This window comes from Vigna radiata, chromosome 10 (assembly GCF_000741045.1).
Source record: "Vigna radiata var. radiata cultivar VC1973A chromosome 10, Vradiata_ver6, whole genome shotgun sequence".
NCBI classification, from domain to species: Eukaryota; Viridiplantae; Streptophyta; class Magnoliopsida; order Fabales; family Fabaceae; genus Vigna; species Vigna radiata.
This window is the reverse complement of record NC_028360.1, coordinates 17,890,364-17,904,951: the sequence shown is the minus strand read 5'-3', so window position 1 is coordinate 17,904,951 and position 14,588 is coordinate 17,890,364. Positions and strand designations below refer to the sequence as shown.

General features: G+C 30.9%; 4 protein-coding genes across 5 annotated transcripts in view; 3 read left to right on the top strand and 1 right to left on the bottom strand.

Annotated features, from left to right (window-relative positions):
* Positions 1 to 2,122, top strand: part of LOC106774955 (GDSL esterase/lipase At1g28590-like) — a 3,665-nt gene extending 1,543 nt beyond the window's left edge. Inside the window, exons 2-4 of the mRNA XM_022787262.1 lie at positions 7 to 126; positions 1,395 to 1,668; positions 1,824 to 2,122. Coding sequence (XP_022642983.1) covers positions 7 to 126; positions 1,395 to 1,668; positions 1,824 to 2,080 — 651 coding nt within the window. The 3' untranslated portion in view covers positions 2,081 to 2,122. The remainder of the gene's footprint in view (positions 1 to 6; positions 127 to 1,394; positions 1,669 to 1,823) is intronic.
* Positions 2,123 to 2,316: 194 nt separating this feature from the next.
* Positions 2,317 to 5,820, top strand: LOC106776226 (GDSL esterase/lipase At1g28600-like). Of its 2 annotated transcripts, none has more exons than XM_014663609.2 (5): positions 2,317 to 2,966; positions 3,053 to 3,292; positions 4,177 to 4,325; positions 4,830 to 5,103; positions 5,472 to 5,820. In XM_014663609.2, exons 1-5 carry the CDS (start codon positions 2,711 to 2,713, stop codon positions 5,717 to 5,719), a joined length of 1,167 nt encoding a protein of 388 aa, XP_014519095.1. In that variant the 5' UTR covers positions 2,317 to 2,710; the 3' UTR covers positions 5,720 to 5,820. The 2 variants fall into 2 exon arrangements, with proteins under 2 accessions (XP_014519095.1, XP_014519096.1); XM_014663610.2 differs by having other exon boundaries at positions 2,811 to 2,966; positions 3,058 to 3,292.
* Positions 5,821 to 7,443: 1,623 nt separating this feature from the next.
* On the top strand, positions 7,444 to 9,240 carry LOC106775378 (GDSL esterase/lipase At5g45910). The gene is made up of 5 exons (XM_014662496.2): positions 7,444 to 7,703; positions 7,783 to 8,004; positions 8,110 to 8,255; positions 8,342 to 8,615; positions 8,828 to 9,240. The coding sequence occupies exons 1-5, from the start codon at positions 7,454 to 7,456 to the stop codon at positions 9,058 to 9,060; spliced, it is 1,125 nt and encodes a 374-aa protein (XP_014517982.1). The 5' UTR covers positions 7,444 to 7,453; the 3' UTR covers positions 9,061 to 9,240.
* Positions 9,241 to 10,352: 1,112 nt separating this feature from the next.
* On the bottom strand, positions 10,353 to 11,923 carry LOC106775304 (phospholipase A1-IIgamma). Its single transcript, XM_014662415.2, has 2 exons — positions 11,211 to 11,923; positions 10,353 to 11,037 (listed from the first exon to the last, which is right to left on the bottom strand). The coding sequence occupies exons 1-2, from the start codon at positions 11,877 to 11,879 to the stop codon at positions 10,432 to 10,434; spliced, it is 1,275 nt and encodes a 424-aa protein (XP_014517901.1). The 5' UTR covers positions 11,880 to 11,923; the 3' UTR covers positions 10,353 to 10,431.
* Between the last annotated feature and the right edge of the window lie 2,665 nt (positions 11,924 to 14,588).

Genomic DNA, 14,588 nt, shown 5'->3' with positions numbered 1-14,588 from the left:
TCATTATTTCTTGTGGGTGAAATAGGTGGAAACGATTTCAATCATCCTTTGGTTGNAGGAAAGAGCATAGCAGAAGTTAAATCGTATGTGCCTAATGTCATCGATACAATATCTTCAACAACCAAAGTAAGATTCTAATTTTCTTTAACCAAATTAATTTCAATTTTCCAATAAAATTGCACATGAGTTTAGCTCAAAATATCTTAATTGTTTAAATTATTTCACATAATATTCAATTTTATGTAATATATATATATATATATATATATATATATATATATATATATATATATATATATAAAATCACACTAATCTTCTAAAGATTTTGGTCTCCAAATTATTCTCACAAAAAAGTTGTTTTTTCCTTACTTCTTCTAAGATTTGTTATCAAGTCAGTGGTTAAAAAACATCTTTATCATCAATTAGTACATTACAAGAAAATATTATATTATTAACAAAATTTTATCAACAAAAAATAAATTGTCAATAAAATAAGATTTGTAGACAGAAAAAAAATCATCAAAATTTATCAATAAATTTCACTAATAAGTTTGAGGATTTTAATTATTAGTGAAGTTTGTTATTAATAAATAATTTTGTCTATAAAATTTATTAATAAAATGAGTGTCAAAATTACGTCTTCAACTTTAAATTTGTAAAATTTGTCGATAATTACAAATTTTGAAATATATATTAATAATTGAAATTTTGAAAATATTTCGGTAATTCCATCAATAAATTCGATGGTAAATGAGAGTTAATTTTTTTTTCTCTGTTTAATTTGACTTGAATTATGTTAGAAATTAAAAAGCATGAGAGAAAAGAAGAAGAAAAAAAAAAAGAAAATGATAGAAAGAAGTTCAGATCGTGATATGGAAAAAAAATTATTATTAGTTATATTTATCGATAAATTTTGTAAATAAAAATATTTATCGATAAATTTTGTGATAAAAATATTTATCAATAATTAATAGATAACATTTATCAATGGTAGTTATCAATAAAATTTTGAGAATATTAATAAAATTTTGTCATTCAAGTCGACAGATTTCTCAATATCTTGTAGAATTTATCAATTCACATTTTATTGACAATTTTTTAAGTGTCGTTAAAAATTTTACTTTACTCACAAATTTTTGTGGTCATCGATGAATTTCAATGGAAAAATATAGTTTTTCCCTTGTAGTAGGTGAATTAATATCGTATGGTAAAACTATGGAATGCATCAATCAAATGGTGTAAAATTATGCAATTTATTTAATTTGAAGATTTCTTGTTTTTGAATCGGTGATAACATATGAAACTCCAAGGAATTAATTAAAGATTTTTATTTGTTTTTGTTTTATAATTTCTAACTAATATTTTCTATATTTTAATTATCTTTTTCCTTACAGGAGTTAATTGGTTTAGGGGCTCACACGCTCATAATTCCTGGGAATTTTCCTATTGGATGTAGTGCAAATTATTTAACAATTTATGAAACCAAAGAGGAGAAGCAATATGACAAATTTGGATGTTTGAAGTGGTTAAACGAGTTTACTGAATATTACAACCATAAGCTCCAAATTGAATTGAATAAGCTTCGAGCTCTTCATCGTCATGTTAATATTATCTATGTTGATTATTACAATGCTGCAATGACTTTATATCGTCATCCTGCAAAATTTGGTAATTCATTCTTCCCAATTCTCACTGATACAAGTTTGAGCAAAGCTCATTTATCTTTGTTTGATATACTTTGGTAACAAATTGAGAGAAAGTGGTTAGATAATGCATCTTCATACTTCATCAAAGGAAATGATATAGTATTGATTGATATGCAGGATTTATTGGTCTTAAAGCCTGTTGTGGAAAGGGAGGTCCATACAATTTCAATGAATCAATGAAGTGTGGGGATCCAGGCGTGAATGCTTGTGATGATCCTTCCAAGTATATTGGATGGGATGGGAAACATTTAACTGAAGCTGCTTATAAATTAATCGTTCAAGCTTTTATAAAAGGGCCATATTCTCTCCCTCAGTTTAGTTCATCGTGTTTAACTAATGCAAATTTTGGTTATACACGTACCTTTAAGTATTAAGTTATGGTTTATATGATATCAACCTTTTATCTGTTCAATAAAAATATTTCCATAAATGATAAATAAATCATTGCAAATGTTGATTAATTAAATCTTTTTCTACATTAATTACTGTTTGTAGTATTAAGACTCAAAGATCGATCATATTCTGTGGGTATTTTATTCATCTGACATTCATACACATTTAATTCATCTATCTGAAATTCATATTACCATTAACACATTTAAATTACTCTTGCGATTATTAAAGAAACATTTATAACAATAAATGCATTGAATCTACACAATAAAAAAAAATCATATCGAAATATTTCCTAAACATTAAGTAAAACATGGAAGAATGAAGAAAAGATGGAGACATTGACCGTTTTAATTTTGAGATACATTTGCTGATTAGAACAATATTTATATATTTTCCTTAAGCCCACACAAAAATAAAATCCAAGACAAATTAGTGACTAAACTTATTTTAAAATCTAAAACCTTATAGTTATTTTTTTTATATAACCAGCATTAGTGGATGAGTGAAAATAGCAAACCTTAACACGTTTTCTGTTACACATATGGCAATTAGATGTGATATTATTATTGGAAAGTGGAGAGCAGATGACGCGATGATCAGGCGTCAGCATGGCTTGGTCCGTTAAAATTTGGTCTCTCCGACGTGTGGTGCTGCTGCTACCACTGCTACTGTTTCTTCCTACAAATGTCACTGCTTGTTACTCCTCACTCTTCAGCTTCGGAGATTCCCTCACTGATACCGGTAACTTGAATTTCATTTCCCCTCCCCAGAGCCCCAATTGCTTGCTCCCTCCTTACGGTCAAACCCACTTTCATCGCCCCACTGGACGATGTTCCGATGGACGCCTTATCCTCGATTTCCTCGGTACTGAAAAAATTCCACCATACCCACTTGCTTTTTCTATCAATTTCCCTGTTTAAAATTTACTCTTTTTTCTGTTTCTTGTGCAGCTCAGTCTCTGGGGCTTCCGTATTTGGAACCATATCTGGGTTTCAAGAATGGAGCGCTTAAACGGGGAAATATTGAGCAGGGAATGAACTTTGCGGTGGCGGGGGCCTCGGCCTTGGACGGGAGTTTCTTTGAAGAAAAGGGGTTCGCTGTTGATGCCACTGCAAACTTTTCTCTGAGGGTTCAGTTAGACTGGTTCAAGGAATTGCTGCCTTCGCTCTGCGGTTCTTCTTACAGTGAAGTTATATTTTCTTTCCTTTTGTTGCACTAGTAAGCTAATCCCTTACAATTTACTAGTTTTGAAAACGAAATTTAATTATTTGTTCCCATAATTATATAGTAATTTTTTTATTGAATGTATAAAGTTTAATACTTTTTAATTAATTTCTCTTACATGTATTGAAAACTTCTTATTGGAATGTAAAGTGTTTTTTATAGTTATTCAATATAGATTCTTCACATATAATAAAAAATGTTAATTTTAAAAATAATTAGTTTGAACATTCATATAGAAACTTATGGTCAAAACTTATATACTGTTTCCCGAATGGTGTTGGTATTGTTCTCCAATTGAAAATGGAGTTTTACATATGTAATCTTCATACTTTTTAATATCTAGATTATTGAGATGAAAGTCTGATTTTAATCGGGAAATAATATACACAAAACTCTATTTAAGTTTTGTCTCAGAGGATATTTTAGTTGTTTGAAACTTTCAAATCACTTGCAACCATGATGTACTAATGTTAAACTTATGTATAAATATGAGGTCTCAAGGATTCGTCCAAACCGAATGAAATATGAATTATGATTGATGTTAAGGAGAAGGGTCGACTGATTAATTGGTATCAACAAGTTTTATATAATATCAGTAATCGGTAGGTCAGCCAGCAACGTTTAGTATTTACATAATTAAGACTTTTCGTGTCTCTCTATTTATTTTTAAAGGAGTGCTTTTCCATAATAACTACTTAAAGATCCTCTAATCAAGTGTAGTTAGTAGTCTATAGTAACTATTTGGCGCAGAAGGATAGAGTTCACTGAATGAAGCTTAAAATCTGATAAGCAAGGATTCCTATTACTCTCCTAGCTATTTCCAATTGCATATGGGATTTCATTATTGCAGGCTGCAAAAAAGTTACTGGCAACTCCTTATTTATTGTGGGAGAGATTGGAGGCAATGATTATGGCTATCCTTTGTCTGAAACAACGGCATTTGGAGATCTTGTGCCTTACATACCCCAAGTAGTATCTGTGATCACCTCAGTGATCAGGGTAAGAATTTGATTCAATTGTTTAGTAGGCATTCTGACATCTTTTCAATTTGCAATTAATGAACCCATAGTCTATGGGGAGTAAAATAAGTTGAAGGAAGAGAGAGATTTGAGGAAAGGAAAGTGAAAGAGGAAGATGTTGGTTGAAATAAAAGTTGTCGAGTGAAATAGAAAGCTGGGATGAATTTTGTTGAGTATTTAGAAAACTTTTCAGAAAATGAGCTTTTACTTATTTCTTGGAAAGGGAAACATTATTGAAAAACAGGCTACTACATATCTTTGAATGACTAATAACTGGCAATCAGATCACTGCTTCTTAGAAATTACTCTGTATTTGAAAAAGCTCTATTTCATCCCATAAAACAACTTCGTTTTGTTGCATTCTTCCAAAGGTGAGAGATAGTTATCATTTTCTTTTGAAAAGAAGCCAAGGATTTGTGATTTCTTTTCTCTTTCTAGTTTTAATTCATTGGTCAGTTATCGATTGGTTTATTAATTCATGCAGGAGTTGATTGATTTAGGGGCTGTAACATTTATGGTTCCTGGAATGTTACCACTTGGATGCAATTCTGCATATTTAACAAGATTTGCGACCACAGATGAAGAGGAGTATGACCAAGTTGGCTGTCTGAAGTGGTTAAACACGTTTCATGAATACCACAATGAGCTGCTCCAGATTGAACTAAATCAGCTTCGAGGGCTATATCCTCACACCAATATTATTTATGCAGATTATTTCAACGCTGCATTGCAGCTCTACAGATCTCCAGAACAATTTGGTATATCTATTCTCTTAGCTCTGTCATGTCAACCTTTGTGGCTTGCAAGTAAGAAGAAAAATCAGTCATATAAATCCATGTTCCCTTAGTCAGTAGTAATAATTAACATAAGTTGCACATTTAATACAGGACCAGTAACTTGGATCCAATATTCTACAATTAGAGTTTTATTTCATTAACCTATACCGATATGTATAATGTAAACTTTGGTTGTGATAAAATTCTAAACTTGATAAGAGATCATTATAAGAAACACTTAACCGAAATGTATTTAAGTTTTGGTGTTAGGATATTTGAGTATGGGATTAAGCATGGCCTCTTGTTATGAAAGAGTGATACTGAGATTAGCTTTAATGTAATTATTACAGGGTTTGGTGGAAATGTCCTGAAAGTTTGTTGTGGAGTTGATGGCCCTTACAATTACAATGAGATTACCAAGTGTGGGGACGGAGGGGTGGTTGCTTGTGATGATCCTTCACAGTATGTTAGCTGGGATGGCTATCATATGACTGAGGCTGCATATAGATGGGTTGCCATAGGTTTATTAGATGGATCCTACACAATTCCTAAATTTAATGTCTCTTGTTTCACACATCAAACCATCATAGATATTTAGTAATTATCTATGAAAAACTTGAATCTCTTTATGGAAGACAACGTGGTTGCACCACTCGGTCCTACTTGCAATAATAATGACCTTTAACTTAGCACCTCCAACATGTCAAAATTAATGTCTAGTGCATGCTTTTCTATAAATATTAATTAATGCTGCCTCTAGCTAAGATTTTCACCATTTACTTTTATTTATTTACTTATTCTTTTCGACATTATTTTTTAATTTATTCATGTCTAATGTGTTATAAATAAAAATGTATTAGTTTTTACATAAAACAGTTTTTCTTTTCTTCAATTTTCCGTCCATAGTTAAAGTGAACATAAAGTTTGCCTTGAATCAATATCCATTACTTTTTTTTTTCTTTACAGGCTATTCAATGAAAGTGTAATAACATTTGTACAATTGATTAAATCATAGTAAGTGGACTAACACAAAACAATGGAATGGTCTTACATGATTTCCTTTTCCTGGATTCGTTGTTTTGGTTTATATTTTATAATTTTTTTCTCTTTTTAAATCATCTAAATACATTTTACAGATAAATCAAACCTTAACTCAAACAATACTTTCGATGTGAAAATTTAAAGTTAAAACAAATTTTCCTTTAATGATATCAAAGTATACTCTTTATTTCTTTTATCACATTCCGTTTAATTCTTTAAACTTATTAAAAACAATATAAAATTTTAAAATATTTTTTTCACCTCATTGAATAAGATTTTGTTTAATTTTACTCAATATTTACTTAATCTATAACATTTTCAATTTTTTATCATTACTTATAAAATTTTATAATTTATATTAAATTTAAAACATATTTAAGTTGGTAATAAAATTCACGTGCTAATATCTTCTGCCATCTGTTTCCCAAATCATAAATATACTTTGACCTTTAAGTGAATGAATACCACAAAAAGATCCTCGAATGCAACCATTTCAATGCATTTAGTTGTCCGTACTTCCTATTGGCCTTTGGACTTTTTCTTTTTGTTTATGGACCAACTTTGTCCTTTTTTAATTTTTAATTAATCAAATCTTTAATTGATCTACATTTATACGAGCTAATTGACGTAAATTATAATTAGTTCATTTTTAATAAAAAATGACTAGTCATGATAGTTTATGTAAGATATTGTATTTTTTATATCGTTGACTCAAATCTTTACTAAATCACATAATATAAACTTACATTATAAGAACTTCAAAAAAAATTTAGAAATTAATTTATATACCATACACTTTTTACTTAGTTTTCTAATTGGTCTTAATAATTCTGGAAATGATCTATTCCAATTCCAATAGTTTCTAAAATACTTATTCTCTTAAATTTTTTATGAATTTGCATCCTTTTTAAGGAAACTGTATATCGTGTCTCGAATATAAAATATTGGCTAAAATTCCAGTTAACCACGTTAGTTAAAAGATGAAGGAAATATATAACTAGAATAGTTTTGTATGTTGAATCGTCAACTATGGTCATTTCATCCTCTGTTGCTCACCGTCGAAATTAATCCGAATCTAAATAATGTCCAACCACTTACAACTCATTTACTTTTTTCCTTTAAATCTAATAAATAGTTGACATAGTATATCACAGATATCAATGAGAAAGATTAGAAAAATACGTGACAATATTTAAAGCTCAACTGCATTAGTGACTCAGAGAACTTTCCCTCATAATTGTATGCTCTACTTATATTTGTGTTATTTCTCAACAACGTTAATACAAACACTATGAAGATCTATATTTTTTTGGCCATTGTCTCCTTAACCTTTGGTTTCCATGAGAAAGTTGTTTCAACTCGAAGCCTTAGCCCATATAATGCAATTTTCAATTTTGGTGACTCTTTAAGTGACACTGGCAATCTCCTTGCTTCTGGAGCCTTGTCATTCCCAGTCATAGGAAAGTTTCCCTATGGTCAAACCTTCTTTAATCGTTCAACCGGTCGTTGCTCAGATGGACGACTAGTAATTGATTTCATAGGTACGTGCTGTGTAATATATCACCATGACTTGCTTCTTGTAATACTCACTTGTCATCATGATTTTTGAATATTGTGTAGCTGAGGCATATAAGTTGCAATATTTACTACCTTATTTGGCATTAACCAAAGACCAAAATATCCATCCTGGGGTAAATTTTGCCGTTGCTGGAGCCACAGCACTTGATACAAAATTCTTCATTGAAGCCGGGCTTGGAAAATTTCTTTGGACAAATAATTCATTGAACATTCAGCTTGGCTGGTTTAAGAAACTTAAACCCTCCCTTTGCACCAGTAAACTAGGTAACACTGAAAACCAAACCAAAGAAAACACTTGCATGTGTTTTTCTTATGATGTGTTTCAACGATAAAACATGTATTTTATTGCTGTCTACTTATATGTCACAGATTGTGATAGCTACTTCGAACGCTCTCTCTTTGTGGTGGGGGAGATTGGTGGTAATGATTATAACTATGCTGCCATTGCTGGAAATATTACTCAACTTCAAGCTACCGTTCCTCCTGTTGTTGAAGCAATAAAAACGGCCATCAATGTAATCTTATATCAAACGTGGTTGATAACAGTATGAGTACATTCTATTCCATCGATTGATTTCACTTTCCTCCCTTGTTTTGATAGGAATTGATAGCTGAAGGAGCAAGGGAGATGTTGGTGCCGGGGAATTTGCCAATCGGGTGCTCTGCGCTATACCTGACTTTATTCAGAAGCGAGAACAAGGAGGACTATGATGGAAATGGATGCTTGAAATCTTTCAATGGTTTTGCAGAGTACCATAACAAGGAGCTCAAGCTTGCTCTGAAGACACTAAGGCAAACGAATCCTCATGCAAGGATACTCTATGCAGATTATTATGGCGCTGCCAAACGGTTCTTCCATGCACCAGGACACTATGGTTAGCTATTTTGAAAAATATACAGCATATGAAGCAGTTTTATATTATCAACTAATCTTAAAGATTATGTTAAAGATAAAGATATTTGGTATGAACAAGATCGTCATCGTACATGATTTAAAAATGAAATCATACACAACATTTGGTTGGCGAAATTTATTTTGTAATTATTAAAAGTGGCCTAAATTTGTATGAGTTGATTGAATATACAGGGTTTTCTAGTGGGGCGTTGAGAGCATGCTGTGGAGCACCTGGGCCATACAACTTCAATATCTCAGCAAGGTGTGGTCACATTGGTTCAAAGGTATGTGCAGATCCATCAACACATGCAAACTGGGATGGAATTCATTTGACAGAAGCAGCATATAAGTACATCGCCAAAGGTCTAATTTACGGTCCATTCTCATATCCTCCCCTCAAGACCTCTCCCTACAAGATACCCTAGTGCTCATACCACCACCAAAATAATAATTTTTCACTTGTTTATGGCATAATTCCTATACATTCGAAGCATGCAGGACCTGCTCTTTCAATGCCAATTCTTTCTTCACTGTCAACTGCACCATTGACTTCGCCTCCTCTACATGTTTGATTATTAATACATAAATATCACATTGTTCCAAAAATTCTCTTTGACTAAAAATGATAAAAAGTACCTTCTGTGTGAATTCAATAGTTTTTTTATAAACTTTTATCATGCTTTCCAGATAAAATAATTTAAATATATATATATATAAACGGTTATTTAAGTATCATGGAATTCCAATTTAGAATGTTAAAATAAAATAAAATAAGTCAATTCAATGAACTTGAGGGGGTTTCATGATTTGATTTCTCAGAAACAGTTTGAAAAACTTTGCCAAACTCAGTGGTGCGGTGAAAAAACACTTACAGCCCAAGCCCATTTTAGTAGTATAATCTACTCGATGAACTGGACCAGCCAAATACTATATATGGACCCGTAAAGCCCAAAAGTAATGGTAAGTTTTTCAAATAGCTTCTCGAGTGATTAAAATACGAGTTTTGCCGATTATGCAATATTGCTATAAACAAATTTATCCTGTCAATAAATCATAAAAAAACTTTATATGAATTTCAAAGTATTTAGTATAAAAAAATAAATAAATAAATAAAGTTTAGAGTGTTTTGATATTGAATGATAATATAAAAATGTGTTGCGTTTTTCATTTTCATTTTTATTAAGGAAAACAAAATTCACATACTCTCCATAAACTAAAAAAATCATTGCTACTATGTTAAAAACTGAATCGATAAAAAATAATAAAATCTATATATATATATATATATATATATATATATATATATATATATATATATATATATATATATATATCTTAAATGTTATTTTATAATTTTGAAATACAAAATTATATAACAATAAAAGATAACAATAGTTCATATTTCTCTATTTAACCATTTATTTCATCATAAAATGTATAATAATAATTATTTTAAGTTTGACAATCTTCAAATAAAAAGAGGTTTTAAAATTTTATGATAATAAAATTACAAAAATCAATTGAAACAAAAAATAATAAAACGTTGATTTTTGGTTTACTTCTGATTTTATATTTACTTTAAATAAATGAAACCGAGCTGCTATATTGCTTTTGAATCAAAAGATTGATGGTTGGTAGTCTGCTTCCGGATCAGAAATGACATAATATTCTTATATATCTAAATGACAGGGAGCAGAGTTTTTCTTACACTATAGTAAGCAAATCCAATTATCAAATTATATTTTCTCCAACGAACAACAAACGAAATCAATGCATTCTGAATTCTGAATTATGGATCAAAAGTCATCATCCTCATGATCCATGAGCTTCCACGAACCATCATTTTGTTGAACCATACCCTTATTTTTCTCCACCCTCCACGAAACGGGAACAAGCAATTCATCTTTGAGAGCATCCAAGGTCTTGTTAACAAGGGCAATATCACGATTAACCTCAAGTTTGAACCCTCCTTTGCTTCCTTGTGTTCCCGCCACACCATGCAAGTAACCCTCCAAATTATGCCAACTGAGTGGGTTCCCAGGACTCTTCAAGTACATTGATTTTCGGGTATCGATCTTCAACTCCTCGCCTACATCCGAATACCCCACAAGGGGGTAGTTTGGGACAATGTCTAGCTCGTTTCGAATGCGTATGGTTGTCAAATCTTTGTAGCCAGAGAAAACCTTCCGAAAGTTGCCATCACCAACTTTTGGGCAGGCAAACACAACGGCAGTGACTGGGGAAGCCTTGATAGAAGGATCACTCGGTTTGTTGTAACCATTTGCAACAATGTCCACTGCACTGAGGGTTGCAATTGCAGCACCTAAACTGTGACCGGTTATAGTTATGCTTATTTCTTCATTCTTATATAGCTCCACCAGCCTTCTCACCTCGCTTAGGACCTAATCATCCATCCACATAAAAAAAGAAAAATGTTATTCTGCATCCCTTTCTTAAGTTTACTCAAATGATCGATAATCACTGAGTTTTATCTTTCTTTGAATGCCAAGAAGATGAAAAATAGATAGATTGAAGTTTTATGGCAGATAATGGTATATTAAAGGATAATATATACCTGGCTTCTGGCACTGCTCTTATTAAAGGGAGAACGTGGATCTTCTGAGGTGTAAATGGAGTACCAACCCTGATGCAGTTTGGGATCAGTGTTGTTACCAAAAACTTGAGGAGCAGAAACCAAAACAAACTCGAGATCATCAACCCATTCCAAGGTCTTCACGGTGCCCCTCCATGCGATCACGATGTCTCTTCTCCCTAACGCAGCTTTCCCTTCATCGGTCGCCACTGCAACATAACCTATCCAATTTGATTCCCTGCTCCAAGCCTCTCTGGAAAACGACTTTACGATGAAAGCTTCGGGGAGATCGATTTCTGAAGTTGCATACAGAAACTTGGTCACGGAATACGTGAAGGGGTTGCCATTCGTCAAACCAACTTTGGAGAAGAAATTCCTCTTGGCATATCTGCTGCTTCCGGCATACTTTGATGCTTTCTCCGAGATGAAAGCATCGTATGCCGCTTGAGCCATTTCACCGTAGTGTATTATGTAGCGGCGAAGATCGATGTCCAGAGGGTCCATCAGCCCCCTCCAGTGAGTTTCCCCACTGAGTTGTCGCCATTTTTTTGCCATGCTGCTATCCATCTCCTTCTTCGCACCGATACACCTTTTCATCAACGCTGCTACCGACGGTTTCTTATGTTGAACAAGACAGAACTTCATCTTCATATCTCCGATCCTAAAAATGACTTTGGAAAAAAGGATAAATATGAAACCCCATTCGCTTTATTCATAGCCGTTAAATTTCTTGTAATGTGTATAATATAAGGTTCAGATATGATAAAATAAAAAATATTTTTTAAATAATAAGTATTTTGATGTTAAAAGCAATGATGACGTTAACTGAGATAGAAATAAAGTTTGGGAAAATAAAATTTTAACACTATTTTTTGACACTATTTTGACACTGTACACGTGTCAAAATATGGTTGGACGATTTCAAATTAAAAAACAAACTTTAGTTTTTCTCTTCCAAATATATCCCTGCCTCAACTTTTTTTAATTTGAAATCATCCAATCACATCTTGACACGTGTGCAGTGTCAAAATAATGTCAAAAAATGGTGTTAAAATATCATTGTGCTAAAGTTTGTTTCTTCTTAGAATTGAGAATTGGCATTATGTTTGTAAAATCATGGATTGATTGTTTGGCAATTTGAAAAGCAAAAGCAAAGGTTTGAGGCATTTGAAGTGAGACTATCTATATTAACTACTATTTTAAAGGGATTGTTTTTTAATTTCTTCATTTAATAATAACTGTTGTTTAATGCTCTCACTCGTTAAAAGTAAAAATAAATAAACATATTACTTTTAAAATAATTTTAGTGTAGTAATCATACTTTTTCAGTAAATGTATTATTTTGACAAACAGGTTAATTAATTTGAAAACAGAAAAAAAATATTTTTTTATTGAAATGTCTCTCGTTCGCTTGGAGGGACTCATGAAAGAATTAATTTGATGATAATTTAAAAAGAAAAAAGCAATCGATGTTTTATGGAAATATCAGAAATAATTAAATTAGAATTTTGATTATAAGGCTAAACAGCAGCCGGAAGTATTGTTGGCCAAAGAAACATTATAGTGATTATTTTGCCCTCATACTTAATACTTTCGTTGTGGTTTAAAGCTTTTCACATAAGAATAATAATAAGTATGTGACTTTATTAAACTAATCCAATCTCTCCGTTGGTTTACTAAAACAGGTATAATAATAAATTCATAGACAATTTAAGAATAAAAGATTAATATTTTATAGAAAATAGAGAATTTCAATCAATTTTAAATTGATTTAAAAGTTGAGATGTTAAAAAGATGTTATAGAGATAAATCGATATTGTATGATATGGTTAGAATTATATAAAATGTTGAAAGAAAAGTTTTATGATTGTGATATTTAGGTGATTGGTTAAGAGTACGTAATGATTTATTGATGTGTATTAATGGAATTTTTTTAGTTCTAAGTTACCTGTTATAAACACTTGGCACATAGAAGTTGAAGAAGGCAGGTATTTGGTGCTGATTGGTTGGATGCTTTGCGTAACTTGCAAATAAAAATTTAAGTTTCAGAGTGGCAAAGCTAAGTAATGAAAAAGAAAGGTAGTGCTTCTAACTAACGCCTGGGGAAGACGTTACCAACTAAATTTCCTTTTAGAATCTTCTTAGAAAAATATTTTAATTATTTCATTTTGACATTATTTTATTCTTGAAGCTTGAGTGGGAAAAGGTCATATTCAACAAAAAATGGGGAATATAAAAGAGTGGGGAGTATGAAGAGCAAATAAAATGGGTGTGACTAATAACTACTAAATACAAGGCCTGTTCAACTTAGTGGGCTTGATTCGTACCTATTGCATCAAATTATTAGAATTTTCTCTTCTTTCCAATTGGTTATTACCTAATATAGAAACTAATTCAACATTATGCATTAAATTTGTTTACTTAATTTATTCTTCCCCGTGTTACTCAAATCAAATTTAGACAGAATTCAAATAATTAATATCAATTGATTTTAATTCATGTGAACATTAATAATACATACTCTCTGTATATATTTGATCTTGAAGGTTATATATTTAAATTTTAATATATCATATGAAATTAGAAATCGATTCGTAAAATTTTCTATTATTTATTCCGTATTCATCTTCAATTTCTTTTTCTTTTATTTTAACCCGCCAATAATCATGCAATGCACAAAATCAATATTACAATATATAATTATAAACTCTGTTATTTAATCTTTACTTTTTATTTTCAAATAAATTTATAAAATAAATATTTGTACCCCTATCCCATAATGTTTATAACATATATGATCTTTATTCCTTTTTAAACAGTATAAAGCCTTTTCCAAATTATCTTTTTATGTCATGCCGTATCAATCTCTTCCGCCCCAACTCAAATTAGTTTTCCGCCCAATTCTAAATGGGACTAACAAAGCAATTTTCACTTTTAATTACACTTCAACTTTTGAACCCTTAAATCTAACAAGAAAAAGTCTTCATGCCCACAACAAAATCAGACACTTTTGGGTCTCTTGAAAATTAAAATTCCCTGCTTTCCTTTATAGCACACTAACTCAAACTTCGCCTTAATTCCAACAAATATATTTAGAAATCCAAGTAGCGCATCAATATTTAAAATATTATGTTTATTTATGGCACTTGGGACAAACTTTTCCTAGTGGAAAAAAGTAACACAATTGTTTTCTTAAAATTTAAATGTAAATCTAAGTCGCGTGTTAAATAAAAATAAAAATATTGAGCATCCATTTTTTTTTTTTATAAAACCATCATCTTAATTTTTTATATTAAAAATAGTGTCAATCTCTCTCATATATATATATATATATATATATATATATATATATATATATAT

Coding starts and splice junctions, on each gene's coding strand:
- LOC106775304 (XM_014662415.2), bottom strand. CDS start 11,879: ATGAAGATGAAGTTCTGTCTTGTTCAACATAAGAAACCGTCGGTAGCA. Junction 11,038..11,210: donor AGAGCAGTGCCAGAAGCCAG/GTATATATTATC, acceptor ATGGATGATTAG/GTCCTAAGCGAGGTGAGAAG.
- LOC106775378 (XM_014662496.2), top strand. CDS start 7,454: ATGAAGATCTATATTTTTTTGGCCATTGTCTCCTTAACCTTTGGTTTC. Junction 7,704..7,782: donor ACTAGTAATTGATTTCATAG/GTACGTGCTGTG, acceptor AATATTGTGTAG/CTGAGGCATATAAGTTGCAA. Junction 8,616..8,827: donor CCATGCACCAGGACACTATG/GTTAGCTATTTT, acceptor TTGAATATACAG/GGTTTTCTAGTGGGGCGTTG.
- LOC106776226 (XM_014663609.2), top strand. CDS start 2,711: ATGGCTTGGTCCGTTAAAATTTGGTCTCTCCGACGTGTGGTGCTGCTG. Junction 2,967..3,052: donor CCTTATCCTCGATTTCCTCG/GTACTGAAAAAA, acceptor TTTCTTGTGCAG/CTCAGTCTCTGGGGCTTCCG. Junction 3,293..4,176: donor CGGTTCTTCTTACAGTGAAG/TTATATTTTCTT, acceptor TCATTATTGCAG/GCTGCAAAAAAGTTACTGGC.